Source organism: Lepus europaeus, chromosome 12, assembly GCF_033115175.1.
Source record: "Lepus europaeus isolate LE1 chromosome 12, mLepTim1.pri, whole genome shotgun sequence".
In the NCBI taxonomy this organism is placed as follows: domain Eukaryota; kingdom Metazoa; phylum Chordata; class Mammalia; order Lagomorpha; family Leporidae; genus Lepus; species Lepus europaeus.
Window position 1 is genome coordinate 22,021,899 of NC_084838.1, and position 18,642 is coordinate 22,040,540.

At 47.8% G+C, this 18,642-nt stretch overlaps 1 protein-coding gene across 1 annotated transcript in view; it reads left to right on the plus strand.

Moving 5' to 3' along the window:
* Nucleotides 1-18,642, plus strand: part of SUSD1 (sushi domain containing 1) — a 141,332-nt gene that overhangs the window by 9,761 nt on the left and 112,929 nt on the right. The window contains exons 2-3 of the mRNA XM_062206717.1: nt 7,985-8,110; nt 12,468-12,623. Of these exons, the coding sequence (XP_062062701.1) occupies nt 7,985-8,110; nt 12,468-12,623 (282 nt within the window). The remainder of the gene's footprint in view (nt 1-7,984; nt 8,111-12,467; nt 12,624-18,642) is intronic.

The following is an 18,642-nucleotide window of genomic DNA, read 5'->3' on the forward strand; positions in this document are numbered from 1 at the left end:
CGTCACCTGCTGCCTCTCAGGGTCTGCACTGGCCGGAAGCTGAGTCTGGAAGTGGAGATTTGGAGTTTTTACAACACTGTTTCCATCTGGTGGATTAAAACTGGAGAACTGACAAGTTTCCCTTGTGTAAAACCACATAATCAGGGAGCAAGACAGAAGACTCCAACCCTGGTTGGGACCCCTAAACCTGTCTCTTTCTCTCATCCGATGTGGTTTTAGCTGGCTTAGTCACTGCAGAGCAGAGAATGGAAGTGCGACACAGGCTCTTAAGTATTAAATCCAGTTATGACAGCACTCTGGCCTCAGAATCAGCCCTTAAAGCATTTGGATCAGGCTGAAAAGCCCATGAGAGTATTTCAGGCATGAAAAGCTAAGACACTGTGGCAAACAACAACAACAACAACAACAAAACCTAAATGAAAGATCTATGTGAGTGAGATCCCGGTGGAAAGAATGGGCCATCAAAGAAGGAGGTACCTTTCTCTGAAGGGAGGAGAGAACTTCCACTTTGACTATGACCTTGTCTAAATATGATCAGAGCGGCGAACTCAAAAGGCCTCCATAGCCTTGGCAACTCATGACTAGAGCCTAGGGTGATTACTGACACCATAAACAAGAGTGTCAATTTGTTATGTCAACAACAGGAGTCACTGTGCACTTATTCCTCATGTAGGATCTCTGTCCTTAATGTTCTGTACATCGTGATTTAATGCTATAACTAGTACTCAAACAGTATTTTTCACTTTGTGTTTCTGTGTGGGTGCAAACTGTTGAAAGCTTTACTTAATATATGCTAAATTGATCTTCTGTATATAAAGATAATTGAAAATGAATCTTGATGTGAATGGAAGGGGAGAGGGAGCGGGAGAGGGGAGGGTTGTGGGTGGGAGGGAAGTTATGGGGGGGAAAGCCATTGTAATCCAAAAGCTGTACTTTGGAAATTTATATTCATTAAATAAAAGTAAAAAAAAAAAAGGGAAAAAAATAAATCCAGTTATGAGTTGGCCACTCTGTCCTCGGGTGTCTCAGTCAGTTTCCGTTACTATAGTGAAATACCAGGGTAACTTATCAATCAAAGAGGCTTATTTGGCTCAGTTTTGGAGGTTGAAAGCCACTGTTGATTGAGCTTTCCTGTAAGTCCCTTTGGCTGAGCACCACCTGGTGGATGGCTGCTTCGTGGTAGATCACGTGACCTTACAAGAAGCCAAGTGGGGTGAGAAGCTGCTCTTGCTCTTTGCATAGCAACCCTCCTGCATTGCTTCTGAGGGCAGTGCCCCCAGCAGCCTCCCGCTCTGTTCCACCTCTTTAAAGTCCCACCCCTTAACACTGCCACATGGGGGACCAAGCCTGCAGCACACCAGCTGTTGGAGACAAGCCACATCCAAATGGTTGGTAGCACCAAGTGGCTCTTAACTAAGCCAAAGGCTGTTTGAACAGTGGCCTCTGCCGTGTGGTCAGAAGCAGTCTCTCCTGTCTGTCCTAGGATACTTGGCTGAAGTCTCTAGACTACTTGGCTTAAGTCTCTAGAATTTCCTACAGACCAGGCTGATCAGGGCTAAGTTGTAAGTGTCACCTGAGCCCCTCACCCAGCCACCGTCTCTTCTGCAGGTGTCTGAGAAGTTTTGCTAGCCTGACATCCAGCTTGTCTTTTTTTTTTTTCCCCCAGCATGGGGAGCAAGGATTTAATAAGCCAACTTCTTATATATGCTAGGTGCTGTTCTTGGGTTATACTTTCCCTAAATTATCTTCAATGGGTCATTAAAACAGGTTTCATAAGGATGAAGTGTCAGAACTTTAGGGATAAGGGACGCTAGAGGCCATTTAACCCTTTCTGCTCTATCTGGGAGTTTGTTAGTAATGCAAAATATAGGGCCCTACCCAACAATCTTTTTTTTTAAAGATTTATTTATTCATTGGAATGGTAGAGTTACAGAGAGACAGAGGCAGAGAGAAAGAGAAAGAGAGGAACAGAGAAAGGAAGAGAGAGAGAGAGAGAGAGGTCTTCCATCTGCTGGTTCACTCCCCGAATGGCCACAATTACCAGAGGAGCTGGGCTGATCTGAAGCCAGGAGCTAGGAGTTTCTTCTTGGGTCTCCCATGTAGGTGCAGGGGTCTAAGCACTTGGGCCATCTTCCATTGTTTTCCCAGGCCATTAGCCGGGAGCTGGATTGGAAGTGGAGGAGCCAGGACTTGAACTGGCACCCACATGAGATGGGGGCACTGCAGGTGGCAGCTTTATCTGCTGTGCCTCACCTTACCCAAATTTTAGCAAATTAGAGCCTGTGGTTTATCAAGATGAGAATCCATAAGTGATTTGGAGACACTTAAAAATCTGCTAAGTCCAAAGTCAGTGTTTTATAGATGAAAAAAAAAAAAAACCTGAGATTCAGAAAGATTAAGTGATTTGCTTAAAGTCACAAGTGAATTTGATTCATCTGGATTTAGGATCCAGTGCTGACTGTCAAGTCTGGTGCTTTCCCCCATGCCTACTTTCCTGCAAGGTCATATTTTGTCTGAGTCTATTTAACAAATTATCTTAAAACTTAATTCATTGCAAAACATTTTATATTTATTCTTCACTTCATTTGTGATGGACTTCCTTTAATTTATCTCAGTGATGTCACACCTCTGTTTAATTTTCTGGTGTGTTTATTAGATTCACTCAACAGTTGCATGAAGTTATCATTTTCCATCTGATGCAATCTTCCAGAAATGGATGTATAGAAATGCTGCATCTTTGTAAAGACAAGAATTCCATGTAAAATTAAAAATGTTCCTATTTGATATTGATAGTATAGAGTTTATGTATATTATTATACTGCACACATATTTATATGTGATTTCTGTGTCTGTGTTCTTTAGCTTTTTGTTTTTTAGAGATTTATTCATTTATTTGTTTGAAAGAGTTACACAGAGAGAGGGAGAGACACAGAGATAAAGATCTTCCATCTGTTGGTTCACTCCCCAGTTGATTGCAATGGCCAGGGCTAGACCAGGACAAAGCCAGGAGCTTCATCCAGTTCTCCCACATGAATGCAGGGCCCAAGCACTTGGGCTGTCTTCTGCTGCTTTCCCAGGTGCATTCACAGGGAGCTGGATCAGAAGTGGAACAGCCAGGTCTCAAACTGGTGCCCATTTGGGATGCTGGCACTATAGGAGACAGCTTAACCCACTAGGTCACAATGCTGGCCCCTGTTCTTTAGCTTTTGAACAGTGTGCTTGTGCTGTCTGTTCTCTGGGGGAGTATCTTACCATGGACCTGTGTTTTGTGAAAGATTTCTAGAAGCTTCCTTCTTTTTTTTTTTTTGACAGGCAGAGTGGACAGTGAGAGAGAGAGAGACAGAGAGAAAGGTCTTCCTTTTTGCCGTTGGTTCACCTTCCAATGGCCACTGCAGCCGGCGCGCTGCGCTGATCCGAAGGCAGGAGCCAGGTGCTTCTTCTGGTCTCCCATGCAGGTGCAGGGCCCAAGCACTTGGGTCATCCTCCACTGCCTTCCCGGGTCACAGCAGAGAGCTGGCCTGGAAGAGGGGCAACCGGGACAGAATCCGGCACCCTGACCGGGACTAGAACTCGGTGTGCCGGCGCTGCTAGGCGGAGGATTAGCCTGTTGAGCCACGGTGCCGGCCTTTTTTTTTTGAAGCTTCCTTCTTTGGGTCAGTCTAGCTATTTGTTCTCTGAAGTTTTTATCATACCTGTTATCTGCTGTTGAACAGTGGCATTGTGAGAAATTTGGGGACCTGAAACAAAAATCTTCCCTCTGTAAAGACTGGAGTTCTGTTACTCATTCTTTTTCATCATAACTTTAGTTATAATAGTTCTCAAATGAAAACAACCTAAATGTTTATTCAACCTGAGTGTTTACCCACCGGGTAGATAAATTGTGTATCCACATATTCTGTATCTTGATTAAGGAAGTTATTGTGTAGTTGTCTATATACATTTCACAAAAGTTACCAAGTGTTGTGGTGTAGCTGGTTAAGCTGCCACCCATGACCCCAGCATCCCCTATAGGCGCTGGTTTGATAACTGGCTGCTCCACTTCTGATCCATCTCCCTGCTAATGTACCTAAGAGAGTATGGAAGATGGCGAAAGTCTTTGGGCCCATGCACCCACGTGGGAGGCCTGGAAGAAGCTCCAGGCTTCTGACTTTGGCCTAGCCCAACCATGGCTGTTGGGGCCATTTGGGGAATGAACTAATGGATGAAAGATTCTCTCTCTCTCTCTTTCTTTCTCCTCCCATCTCTGTAACTCTGCCTTTCAAATAAAAAAAAAAATTAAAAAAGGTCACCGAACTGTACACTTTTGGAGGTATTTTTTACTATATCTCTGTAAAGATGATATAAAAAGTTTAAAAATATAGGGGCCAGGGGCCGGCATTGTGGCATGGTGGGTAAAGCAGCTACCTGCCACATCGCATCCCGTATGAACACTGGTTCCAGTCCTGGCTGCTCCACTTCTGACCCAGAACCCTACTAATGGCCTAGGAAAGCAACAGAAGATGGTCCAAGTGCTTGGGCCCCTGTACCCATGTTGGGGACCTGGATGAAGCTCTTGGCTCCCAGCTTTGTCCTGGCCCAGCCCTGGCCATTGTGGCCATCTCTCTCTCTCTCTGTAACCCAGACTTTCAAATAAATAAATCTATAAAAATATATGTATGTGGGAGCTAGTGTTTTGGCACAGTGGGTTAAGCTGCTGCCTGCTATTGCCAGAATCCCATATGGATATTAGGTTCAAATCCTGGCTGCTCCATTTCTGATCCAGATCCCTGCTAATGTGCCTGGGAGGCTGTGGATGATGACCTAAGTATTTGGGCCCCTGCCACACCCAGCTGGGAGGCCCGGATTGGGTTCCAGATTGCTGGCTTTGGCCTGGTCCAGCTCTGGCCATTATGGCCATTTGGAGAATGAACCAGTGGTTGGAAGATCCCTTTCTCTGTCTCTCTCCCTTTCTCTGTAACTCTGTGTTTCAAATAAATAAGTAAATCTTTTTGAAAAGTTAAAAATATAATTTTTATAGCTATATATTATTATAGTAAAATAGATGACATTTTCAAATTATGACTGGGGGACATCTTTTATATTCACATTGTTGTACAGCTGTCGTCACCATCCTGTATTGTTGTGCAGCCATCTTCTCATCCTGAACTGAAACTCTACTAAAGGTTTTTTTTTTAAAATTAGGATTGTGTTCTGTCTGCAAGTTACATTGGGGAGAATGTTCTACATTGTGTGCTTGACCACAAACTGTGTTTTTAGACCTGACATAGGATCCATCATTTAAAAAATATTTCAGGGGCCGGTGCTGTGGTGTAGTAGGCAAAGCCTCTGCCTGCGGCCCCAGCATCTCATATGGACACCAGTTCATGTCCCAGCTGCCACTCTTCTGGTATAGCTCTCTGCTGATGGCCTGGGACAGTGGTGGAAGATGGCCCAAGTGCTTGGGCCCCTGCACCCATGTGGATCCGAAGCTGCGCTGATCTGAAGCCAGGAGCCAGGAGCCTTCTCCGGGTCTCCCACATGGGTGCAGGGGCCCAAGGACTTGGGCCATCTTCCACTGCTTTCCCAGCCACAGCAGAGAGCTGGATCGGAAGTGGAGCAGCCGGATCTCGAACCGGCGCCCATATGGGATGCTGGCACTCCAGGCTAGGGCAGTAACCCACTGCGCCACAGCACTGGCCCCGCCTGTGTATTTTTTATTTATTTATTTATTTTTTTGACAGGCAGAGTTAGACAGTGAGAGAGAGAGACAGAGAGAAAGATCTTCCTTTTTCCGTTGGTTCACCCCTCAAGTGGCCGCTATGGCTGGTGTGTTGCGGCGGGTGCTCTGTGCTGATCCGAAGCCAGGAGCCAGGTCCTTCCTCCTGGTCTCCCTTGCGGGTGCAGGGCCCAAGGACCTGGGCCATCCTCCACTGCACTTCCGGGCCACAGAAGAGAGCTGGATTGGAAGAGGAGCAACCGGGACAGAAACTGGCGCCCCAACTGGTACTAGAACCCGGAGTGCCAGTGCCGCAGGCGGAGGATTAGCATAGTGAGCTGTGGGGCCGGCTTCTGCCTGTGTATTTTTAATTACATCATTGCAGGATGGTCAGGATGGCCTCTAATATTTTTACTTATTTGAAATTTGTTGCATTTTTCTTCATGGTTTAGGACACACATTTTGTGAATATTCCATAGTTAACTTGGTATTACTCCAAAATAATTAGTGGTAGATCTCATTTTTGTGTCATCTTTTATAAAAAAAAAAAAAAGCATGGTTAAGAGTATTTAAAAATCTCCCATCTCATGCCTGGTTTCATGCCTGGAGCAGCCCAAGGGCCAGGCTGTAATTACTTGGGTAATAATAGGCCCAGACCGAGATGAAATTCCATGCTAAGAGGTTCCTCTCACCAGGCCACTCCTGAAATTAGAGACACTGAGAGTGAAACGCAATACCCTCGTGGCCTTGGGTAGGAATTCTTGTTTGATTGTGGGCTGGGCATCCCCATCTGGTAGATTTGGTGTTTGAGGCATTTCACCCTCACACATGGCCGCTGTTTATCTAAAGAAGTGGGTGCAGTCATCCTGCTGGGGCGCGCTGTTTTTGTACTGTATCATAAACACTTTCGCTTTTTCCCTGGAAGGAAAATGGATAGAGTAATATATTGGTCTTTCCATCCCTTCATTTTGATTTGTGAGTAGCAGCAAGTCAGATTTCAGATTCCTTTTTGTAGTCAGTAAAAATACACTGAGTGTTTGTACTGGGCCATAGCAACATACGGGCAACGGGCATCATCCCCGTCCTTGGGTGACTCACTCGTAATGCCAAGCTGGGAAGACGGAGCAGGGTCACATATGGTGACAAATTGACCTGGTTGATGTGGGGATGCACATGTGTTAGGTGAGCCAGAGGAAGATAGGTGTGCTGTTCCCGGAGAATGGAGGGATAGAGCACAGCTTTGTGCACAGTGGGTTAAGCTGGCATCCTATATCAGAGTGCTGGTTTGAGTCCTTTTTGGCTGTTCTGTTTCTGACCCAGCTTCCTGCTAATATGCCTAGCAAAGCAGAAGAAGATGGCCCAAGGAGTTGGGCCCTGCCAGCCCCGTGTGAGACCAGGATGGAGTTCCTGGCTTTGATGTGGTCTAGATGTCCCTGTTGCAGCCGTTTGGGGAGTGAACCAGTAGATAGAACATCTCTTTGTCTCTCTGTCTTTGTCTCTCTCTGTGGCTCTGCGTTTCAGATAAATGAAGGAAGGAAGGAATGAATGAATCTTAAAAAAAAAAAGAGTGGAGGAAAAGGGTAGGCCTCAGAGAGGATGTGGCATTCAGGGTGGGTCTTGAGATATGAACAGGTGCGCTGTGTAGAGGAGGCATGGCATTGTAGGTAAAAGGAACCTTGTGACCCTGGAGCGGAAGCATGGTAGTAGATAATCTGTTAGGAAAGAGCAGTTGGCTTCTGCTGTCTGAAGGGTACTTTGTGTGGTTGGCATTTGGGAAGAGTCTAGAAGAGTTCATCTGGAATCAGACTGTTAGAGCATTGATCTCCGTGGGCTGGCGTTATTACTTAGTAGATTAGGCCGCCATCTGCAGCGCTGGTTCAAGACCTGGTTGCTCCAGTTCCAATCCAGCTCTCTGCCAATGTGCCTGGGAAAGCAGTGGAGGATGGCAAAGTGCTTGAGCCCATGCACATTGTGGGAGACCTGTAAGAAGCTCCAGGCTCCTGGCCATTGTGGCCATCAGGGGAGTGAACCAGCTGATAGATCTCTCTGTCTCCCTGTCTCTGTATCTCTTTCAAATAAATAAAAATTAAATTAAAAAAGAGCATTGATCACCACATAAAGGAATTTGCATTTGCTTTTCTGGGCAGGAAGTGGCCATGCAAGGTTTTTAAGGATGAGATAGGATTGTCGTATCTTATTTTAGTCTTCAAAGTTTGGTGGTATTCCATTGAAAATGTCTGCTAACTAAACGTATCTCATCTTGAATTTTTCTTTTTCTGAAATATACAGTTTATGATTCAGACTTAGATATTTGTGCTACCTGCCATGAACATGCTACATGCCAGCAAAGAGATGGGAAGAAGATCTGTATTTGCAACTATGGATTTGTGGGCAACGGGAGGATGCAGTGTGTAGGTGAGTGTGAACCCTGGGCTAAATCCAAACTTTGAATCAAGAAACAAGATTCGCTAGTGTAAGGCTGGCTCCGCGGCTCACTAGGCTAATCCTCCGCCTGCGGTGCCGGCACACCGGATTCTAGTTCCGGTTGGGGTGCTGGATTCTGTCCCGGTTGCTCCTCTTCCAGTCCAGCTCTCTGCTGTGGCCCAGGAGTGCAGTGGAGGATGGCCCAAGTGTTTGGGCCCTGCACCCCATGGGAGACCAGGAGAAGCACCTGGCTCCTGGCTTCGGATCAGCGTGGTGCACTGGCCGCAGCGCTGCAGCCTCAGCGGCCCGTGGGTGGTGAACCAACAGCAAAGGAAGACCTTTCTCTCTGTCTCTCTCACTGTCCACTCTGCCTGTCCCAAAAAAAAAAAAAAATGATTCCTTAGTATTGAAGAGTTGCTCTCCATGGGGAAAACTGACGGTTTGCTCACATGTTTTTATTACAAGCAGTTTTGTTGATTACAGTAAGTCTTTGTTTTAGTGTTTGGGTAGGTCCTTTCTTTGGAGATTGCTTCTTGTTAGAGGTCATTGACCTTGGATATCTGCAAACTCTGACCTAATATGAATTTAAAATCTGTTTTCAATATTGAGTTTAACTTAAGTGAGTATTGTAATTCTTCTTTATCTGGTTATTTTGATTTAACACTATTTGTATTAGTATCATAGGGAAAGCAAAACCCAGTGTTCTGTTGGACTTTTTGGTTAATTGATAAAATAATTAAATTGCTTTGGGTCTCATGTCTCCCAGAATACATCTTCTAAACTTTTTGTAGTTGTGACCCGATGGGAATTTAGATGACTTGAAGGAACACAAAGAATTTTAGGCTGGAAGCCTCCAAGATGATTTTCTACCTCTTGACAGCTGTGGTGCCATGCCAGTCAGACAGTGTTCAGGTTCAAGTCCAACTTAGAGACAGGGTTTCACAATTTCATAAGTAAATGTTACAGTAAACTCCCAGTTTGCTCCCAGCAGCCTTGTTACATACAGTGAACAGATTGATAATTTTGTCCTTTCAAAAGTGGATACATCATGTATACAGCTTCATTGTGAGCTCTTTGTGAGTTTTTTTCTCATTAAGAAAAATACCAGTTCAGTCTTGGGTTCAAGAAGCCATATTCCACTTTGCAGATACAAGTATAGTCAGTCACATACCACTGCCCATTCTGCAGGCTGGACTTCTAGCCTTTGTGTGTCTCTTTTTTAAATATTTATTTATTTGAAAGGCAGAGAGAGAGAGAGGGAGAGAGACACAGAAAGAGATCTTCCATCCTCTAGTTCACTCCCCAAATGGCCACAGCCCAGGCTCGGAGAGGTCCTAGTCAGGAACTAGGAACTCCGGAACTCTATCCTGGTCTCCCACGTGAGTGCAGGGGCCAAAATATTCCAGCCATCTTCCACTGCTTTCCCAAGCGCATTAGTAGGGAGCTGGATCAGGAGAGGAGCAGCTGGGACTTGAACCGTCACCCTTATGGCATGCTGGTGTTGCAGGCAGCGACTTAACCCTCTGTGCCACAGTGCCACCCCTGGGAGGTCTTTTTAAGTTAGTAGGAATTGAGTGCAGTTGTAAGAGGCCATCAAACTAATTTGAGGGAACCAATATTGGAATAAAACACTTGGAAAAACCAAGCGTAAGTGGATGAATCTCCTAACTCCTCCCCCCCATTAAAAAAACAACCTAACTGACTAGATCAGCACTAAGAGATGCATAAGAAATGGGTCACGTTTCTTACAAACACACATGTGTTTGTCTCAGTGGTCAGACAGCACTTGGGGGTCCGGTGCTGCAGCAAGCAGGTAAAGCTGCTGCCTACAGTCCCGTCATCCCATATGGGTGCTGGTTCAAGTCCAGGCTGCTCCACTTCCTATCCAGCTCTCTGCTATGGCCTGGGAAAGCAGTAGTAGATGGGCCCCTGCACCTGTGCGGGAGACCTGGAAGAAGCTCTTGGCTTCAGATCAGCACAGCTCCAGCTGTTGTGGCCCTTTGGTGAGTGAACCAGCAGATGAGAGAAATCTCTCTCTCTCTCTCCTTTTTTCTGCTTCTGCCCCTCTGTAACTCTGCCTTTCAAATAAAATAAATAAATCTTAAAAAAAAAAGACACCACTTGGGATGTCTGCATCCCATAACCGAGTGCCTGGGTTCGAGTCCTGGTTCTGCTTCTACTTCTGGCTTCTTGCTAATGTGCACTCTGGGAGGCAGCAGGTGATGGCTCAGGTACTTGGAGAGATAGAAACAGAGGCACAGAGATATCCCCCATCTGCTGTTCACTCCCCAGACGTTTACAGGAGCCATGGCTGGGCCAGGCTGAAGTCAAGAGTTAGGAACTCCTTCTGGGTCTCCCATGTGGGTGGTAGGAATCCAAGTACTTGGGCCCCTGCCACCCACATGGGAGTTCTGAATTGAGTTCTGTGCTCCTGGCTTCAGCCTGGCCCATCCCTGGCTGTGCCAGCATTTGGAAAGTGAACCAGCAGGTGGAAGAACACTGTTTCTGTTTCTCTGTCTACTTTTCAAATAAATTGTTAAAAATTTAAGTCAAAAGAAATTGGTGCCAGGAGTTTTCTCTGAAGTTAAAGGTTAGAGCAGAGTCAGCAAACGATGGCCCATGAGCCAAATTTGGTCTGACCTGCTCTCTGTGTTTACATGTAGTTTTATTTATTTATTTTTTATTTGACAGGCAGAGTTAGACAGTGAGAGAAAGGTCTTCCTTTTGCTGGTTCACCCCGCAAATGGCTGCTATGGCTGGTGCTGCGCTGGTCCGAAGCTGGGAGCCAGGAGCCAGGTGCTTCCCCCTGGTCTCCCATGCGGGTGCAGGGCCCAAGCACTTGGGCCATCCTCCACTGCACTCCCGGGCCACAGCAGAGAGCTGGACTGGAAGAGGAGCAATCGGGACTAGAACCCGGTGCCCACATGGGATGCCAGCGCCTCAGGCGGAGGATTAACCAAGTGAGCCGTGGCGCCGGCCCCTTATACGCAGTTCTATTAGCGCACCCTGGGGTGAGTGGTCGCAGTGGAGACCTGAGGAAACATTTGCTGACCCCTGACCAGAGGACAGAAATGAGAGACTGACTTTCATTTCACTCTTTCAGTTTCAAATTGTGTTATTAAAAGCATCAAGGGAGCAGGCGTTTGGTCTTGTGGTTAGCCCTTGCGCCCGCCATGTGAGTGCCTGGGTTTGATCCCTGCCTCCACTCCTGGCCCCAGCTTCTTGCCTGGAAGGCTGTGCAGATGGCTCAAGTGACTGGATTCCTGCCACCCGCAGGGGAGACCTGGCTGCTGGCTTTGGCCAGGCCCAGTCCTGAGGCCATTTAGGCATTTGGGGGAATGAACAGGCAGATGTGAGCTCTACCCATTTGTCTGTGTCTGTCTCTCTCTCCCTCTTTGCCTCTCAAAGCAAACAAACAAACAAAAACAAAAAGACCACAGTGGACTGTGGGCTCCCTGCGCCTCTGTGTTCCAGCCCCGCCTCCCCCTGGGTGACTGACATTACTCATGGGTCACTGACCATTAGCATGAGCTATTCCTGCTGCAATATTAGCCTCGCTCCCGGATGAGACCTCAGCGCTAATTCCATTGTGTTTCCCAGGACCTCAGAACTAACAATTTTGCCAGTTAATCACTGGATGCAACATCTTCCGACTCTGGCTTTCAGGAAAAGCCAGGAGAACTGCTGAGGTGGCAAAGTGGGATTCAGCTGGGTTTGTTTCCCCAGACCTGGGACAAGATTAAAAACAAATTTTTTTTTGTAATTAATTCATTTGTAGATTTTTTAAAAAAAGATTTATTTATTTGAAAGCAGAGTTACAGAGAGAGAGGACAAGGTAGAGAAAGAGATTTTCCATCTGCTGCTTCACTCCCCAGATAGCCAGGTTGAAGCCAGAAGCCAGGAATGTCATCTGGGTCTCCCACATGGGTGGCAGAGGCTCAAACACTTGGGCCATTTTCTGCTGCTTTCCCAGGTCATTAGCAAGGAGCTGGATTTGGAAGTGGAGCAGCCAGCACATGGGCACACGAACCAGTGACCAAATGGGATGCTGGCATGGCAGGCAGTGGCCTCACCCACACCTCATCACTGCCTACCCTCAGTTGCATGGGTTGCCAGATTGGGATGCTGTGTTTCTCTTGAGGCTTCATAGACAGCTGGTGCATCACCATGAAGAGCTGTGTCTTCTGGCTGGGGAAGTGCCGTTGGAGGGAACTGTGCAGGGGGAGTGAACCTTGGCGCTGTCCCCCCAGGGCATGGGTTCCTGAGCCTGGGGCCCTGGGGTGGGGGTGGGGAGGAGAGCAGCTGGCTTGTTGGGCCTGGTGTGAATTCAGTCTCTTTGTGTCCACAGACAAAGATGAGTGTCAGTTTGGAGCCACTGTGGTCTGCGGGAACCACACATCTTGCCACAACACCCCCGGCGCTTTCTACTGCGTTTGCCTGGGAGGCTATCGAGCCACAAACAACAATAAGACATTCATTCCCAATGACGGCACCTTCTGCACAGGTACTCAAGAGGGGGCTGCCGGCAGGACCGTATCCGGGTTGGGGGGGCGGGCAGGACCTGGACAAGCAGTGGTTTAAGGAGGGACTCTCCTATAAGGAAATCTAGGGGCCAGCATCGCGGTGCAGCAGGTTAAGCTGCTGCTTGGGACTCCTGCATCTGTATAGGAGTGTGGTTCCAGTCTTGTCTGCTCTGCTTCTGATCCAGCTCCCTGATAATGCACCTGGGAAAAGCAGCAGGAGATGGTTCAAGTGTTTGGTCCCCTGCCACCCATATGGGAGACCTGGATGAAGCTCTTGGCTCCTGGCTTTGGCCTGGCCCAGCCCTGGTCATTGCAGCTATTTGGGGAGTAAACGCCCAGGTGGAAGATCTTTCTTTCTGTGTGTCTCCCTCTCTCTTTGTAACTCTGCCTTTCAAAATAAATAAATGTTAAAAAAATTAAAAAGTCTTTTTGAAGCTCATTTAAAATTTTTATTTTATTTATTCGAGCATGGAGAGAGAGAGGGAGAGAGATCCCATTCACTGGTTCACTCCTCAGATGCTTACAACGGCTGGGCAGGGCCAAAGCCAGGAGCCAGGAACTCCATCCATGTCTCTGATATGGGGGACAGGAGCCCAGTTACTTTAGCCATCACCTGCTGCCTCCCAAGGTGCACAGTATCAGGAAGCTGGAATCATAAATGGAGCTGGGGCTCAAATCCAGGCCTTCCAATATGGGAAGTGGACATCCCAAGCAGCAGGCCCAATGCCTGTCCCTGTGGGATACTTTAACAGTAAAAGGTGAACAACTATTGAATCTTGGATGGTTGGTCTGTGGGAGTTCATTTTAATACCATTTTTCTCTTCTGTGTATTTGAACATTTGCAATAATGAACACTGAGCAGGGACACTTGAGGGATGGTGTCCTAACTTCAGGTTCCTGTAACCACAGGTGGGGCATACACCAGCTCTGAGCAAACCACCTGCTGGAGGCCCAGGGCTGGGCACGTGCTGAGCCTGTTGGAGGCATGGTCTTGCCTTGCATGGGCGTGAGCTGAGCTGAGTGAGGAGGAATAGCCATTTCTGTGCCATTTTGGACCTCAGGGGCTTTGCTGGTCAGATTTCTGGGCATGTATTGGTCAAATACAAGGAGCGGCAAAGCCTTCCTAATTTTTGGTAGCTCCTTTGTGATCTGAACTCAATATATAGCACATCCTGGTAATATAGCTCTATATAGTTCCCTGATTAATTTTTTTAAGATTTATTTAATTTATTTTGAAAGGTAGAGTTATAGGGAGAGACAGAGAGAGAGAGGTCTTCCATCCACTGGTTAGTTCCCCAAATACAGTGGCAAAGAGCTAGGAGCTTCTTCTGGGTCTCCTACATGGATCCAAGGGCCCAAGGACTTGGACCATCTTCCGCTGCTTTCCCAGGTGCATTAGCAGGGAGCTGGATTGGAAGTGGAACAATTGGGACTTGAACCAGAGCCCATATAGGATGCTGGTGCTATAGATGGTGGCTTAACTTGCTGTGCCACAGTGCTGGTCCCTCCCTCATGTTCTAAGAAAATATTTGCACAGTCATGAAGAGGAAAGGATTTCTGGTTCTACAATAGTTTTTACAGAGACTTAGTGATGCTGCTTCAAGGCTTTGTGATGTTTAAAGGTTTTTGGTGAAAAGGAAGAGAGAGTGTGCTTTGTCTTCCTACCCACCAGAAGTAGAGATTCTGTCAGTCCGATTCATCCTCCTTCTTGACCTGTACCAAGGTAAAATCCCTCAAAGGACACATCTGATTTATTCTTGGTGAGAATGAACCTCAAAGAAGGCATTTTACAGTATCCTGTTGGTTTAGGTAGTAAATTACTGGTTGCATCAGGACCATGTTGCAGTATTAGATCAGGCGTGTGAAGTAGGAAAGGAGCTAATGGAAAGAAAGCTTGCAAGGTGATGCTGTCAACACAAATTCAGGCCATTCACCCAGCATCTCTGGTGACTGCACGTGTGCCAAGGCTGTGCTAGTGAAAGGCGACGGTGGACAGCTATCTTCCATGTACAGTGTCAGCCACAGCTAAGCCAGAGACATTTTCTGGTGTCCAGGGGTGGGGATCGCTCATCCTGGCAGTGAGGAAGGGGTCAGGGGGACTTCTGGAGGATATGACACCTGCAGTCGTGTGTTCAAGGCTGTGGGGGTTTGTGAGGAAAACTTACAGCCGTGTGTTTATCGGGCTCGTTCCAGGGGGATCAGGAGGAGGTGGGGAGGAAGGACTGGAAAATGTTGTATGCAGGGGCCGGAGAGGTGTTCATCTTCTGGGAGGGACATCCTGATCAAGGCTCTGCTTCCGTTTATTCTGCTTCTTGCAATTATGTGGTGACCCATCCCCCTTAAATACTGAGATATGATTTGCTATGACATTCACTCTTTTTTAAAAATACTACTTTAAAAATATTTATTTTATTTGAAAGGTAGAGTGACCCCCTTCTATGCACACACACACACACAGAGTTCTTCCATGTGCCCCCAGATACCCACAACAGCTAGGGCCAGGCTGAAGCGAGGAGCCAGGAACTCCATCCGGGTCTCCCACGTGAGTAAGGAGGGGCCCAAGCACTTGAGCCTTCATCTGCTGCCTCTCAGGAGCATTAGCAAGGAGCTGGATTGGAAGCACTGAGTAGCTGGGATTCAAGCCAGCGCTCTGCAATGGGATGTGAGTGTCCCAAGCCAGACTACACCTGCTATGCCACAATGACCTGGCCCGCGAAGATTCACTCTTCTGAAGTGCGCAGTTAGTGGTATTTTCTATATTCACAAAGGTATGCTGCCGTCCTCGCTCTTTCATTTCAGAACACTCTCATCACCTCCAGATGAAGCCCCGTGGCCGCTGGGAGTCATTCCCACCCTCTTTCTTTTTGCCGTCTCCAGTCATCCTTTGTAAAAGCTGATGCATGACTTTTTCTTGATGAAAGTGAGTTTCTTTTGGAGTCACGGTTGGCAGGGAGTCCTCGGTGGACTGTAGCTGGGCTAGAGCTCAGCAGGTTTTGGGATATCAGCCAATACCCAGTGTTTGTCTTGAACTGTAGGATGGGAGTCCTACTTCCTGGATCCCAAGGAGCCCAGCATCCAGGCATTTATTGGGCTTTGCAGAGTGGAAGTCAAGCTCGGGAGCCCGCCGGACGTAGGCCTCTAGGGAGGTCACCTGACAGTTGCAGGAATGATTCCAGGCAGTTCTAGAATCAGCAGGTGTTCTGGTCTCCAGAGCTGCCAAGAACCCCACCCAGGGCCGGGAGCTCCGTGTCACCTCCTGTGTGCAGGTGTTGACTTGGGCAGGCTGAGAGTGAGTGGAGAGAAAGGAGACCGGTGTGGGCAGAAGGCTTGGGTTTGTCATTTTCCTACCCCTGTGACTCAGATAGGCATGGCCTTAGCAGGGGCTGCTGAAAGCTGCAAGGTGAGTTCAGATTCAGGCGTTCGCCCTGACTGATGGCAGCAGCGACATTCTGTTTCCCAGGTTTGTCTCCTACACCATCAGGGACTGGTGCCCATGCGCCTGGAGAAATGTAACAGCACCTGTTTGGCTGAGAAATGGGGCAAAGCCCAACATGAACCTGGAGGGCATGTGTACTTCGCCATTCATGAGCTCCTAAGTCCTCCTGCGCACAGCTTGTACAGTTTGTACCTCGGGTGGGCTCAAGGCCTTCGATCCTTACCCTCAACACCAGCTTCAGTCTGTTGGTTTCTCCCCCAGGGCATAGGCCTCAGGATCCCTGTGAGCCACCGTCCCCAGGCTTCTGAGCGCCTGATGTTTTGGGTTTGGGAGCAGCCTGCTGTGGCCTCAGCCCAGTGTGTTGTCCTACTGGGATTCAGCTTGCTCGCCGTGGGGATGTCTGGCAGCTTGTAGCCATCCTGAGGTTTCCCCAGGGCTTTCTCCAAATGAAACTTTGCTCCCCAAATCCAGTCCTTTGCCTCATCTGGGTTTTAGCTTTTTAATTTATTTATTTTTAAAGGATTTATTTATTTGAGAGGCACAGTTACAGACAGAGACAGGGAGAGACAGAGAGAGAGAGAGAGAGAGAGGTCTTCCATCTGATGGTTCACTCTCCAGTTGGCCACAACGGCCAGAGCTGTGCCGATCTGAAGCCAGGAGTCAGGAGCTTCTTCCAGGTCTCCCACGTGGGTACAGGGGCCGAAACACTTGGGCCATCTTCCACTGCTTTCCCAGGCCATAGCAGAGAGCTGGATCGGAAGAGGAGCAGTCGGGACTCGAACTGGCGCCCATATAGGATGCTGGGAGGCTTAATCTAGCATGCGTTGGCCCCTGGGTTTTATCTGAAAGCATCCATGTTTTACTGCTCTGAAAGAAGGAGGAAGCAAGGAAAGGCAAACTCAAGGGAAAGTTCGCACAGGGCGTTGCCCCCTCCCGCACAGAGCAGCACTTGTAACCTGTGGCTCCTTGCCGGACTCCTACTTAGCCAGGGCATCCGGCTCCTGCTGCTGCCCCAGCTCCTAGGAAGGGGAGAGAGGCCAAAGGACAGTTAAACCCAGGCTCCGCCCCCTAAAATGCCAGCGGCCGTGCCCAAGCCGCCATTCTTCCTCTGGGAGTGAGGGAACAGTGCCCGAGCCCCGCCACCACTGGCTTCTCCCGCGGTTGACTCTTGCCTCACGTGACTCGCTCAAGGCTGTGCACATCCCAGCTTTTTCCCCCAGGCCCTGTTGAGTAGAATGAAACCTGTATACGGGGTACATTTTCACTCCACTCTGAAACTTTTGGAAGAAGTAATTAATACCAGCATCTGGACTCATATCTGCTTCTGAACTATCTATAAAATAGATCTTCCGGAGAAAACTGTCACTGCTGGCAACATTGTGAAGGCAACATCCAGCCCTTGGAGTCCAGGCTCTTTCATAACCAATATGTCTCTGAGCAGATCTCAGGGGTACGTGTGTGCTTGTCCAGCTACTGCCTTAGCCACAGTTAGGTCTCAAGAAATATGGAGCTGTTACCCTGGGTGGGGCTCTGGAATGAAGCAGAGCTGAGTGAGCATGTAGTTCTTTAAAAAAAAATTCTTTATTTGAAAAGCACAGAGAGAGAGAGAGAGAGAGAGAGAGAGAGAATCTCTCGTCTGCTGGTTTACTCCCCAAGTGTCTACAACAGCCGGGACTGGGCCAGGCTGCACCCGGAAGCTAGGAACTCAGTCTTGGCCTCTCAGATGAGGAGCGGGGACCCAAGTACTTGAGCCTCCATCACCTGCTGCCTCCCAGGATGCACAATAGCAGGAAGCTGGCACAGTGAGTGGAGCCGAGACTCGAACCCAGGCACTCCAATATGGGTGGCAAGTAATCCAAGTGGCAGCTTAATTGCTGGATCAACCATCTTCCCCATTGAGTTGTGATCGTAATGATCTATGCTTTTTCTTCCCAAAAGGAGACAGAAGAATAAACCCATATTTGCTGGACACACAAAGGTCTATAGTTTTTCTCCCCTGCTTATTAAAAAAAGAAAAAGAAATCACTAAGATGAACTCAGATGCAGCAGCTCAGAGAGCTCAGTAAATCTGTCCAGGTGCCTCTGTGCACGTCCTGCCCTCATATTTTACACTGATCATATGAAGTGGACGACGTGTTCATGCTGCTGTACAGTCTGATGTTTCCCTTATGAAGTACACGATGTTTTCTCCGTATCTGCCTCCGGGAAGTACGACACACAGCTTTCACTGCACTTCCACCACGTGGTGATCTTTCCATTTCAATAAGAATAAATGTAATCTGAAAGAAGTGTAAATATACTCCCAGAGGAGACTTGTGTTTGAAAGTTCATCATAACCCAAACTGGAAGCAGCCAAAATGTCTATTAACAGGAAGGGGAAATCAATAAATGTGCTACATTTACACAGTGCGGTACTACTCAGCAACTAAAAGGAACTAGCTGTTGATACGTAACGGGGAGGAATCTTAAAAACTTTGTGTTGAAGGCTGGTGTTGTGGTATAATGGATTAAGCCACCATGACGCTGGCATCCGATATAGGCACTGGTTCAAGTCCTGGTTGCTG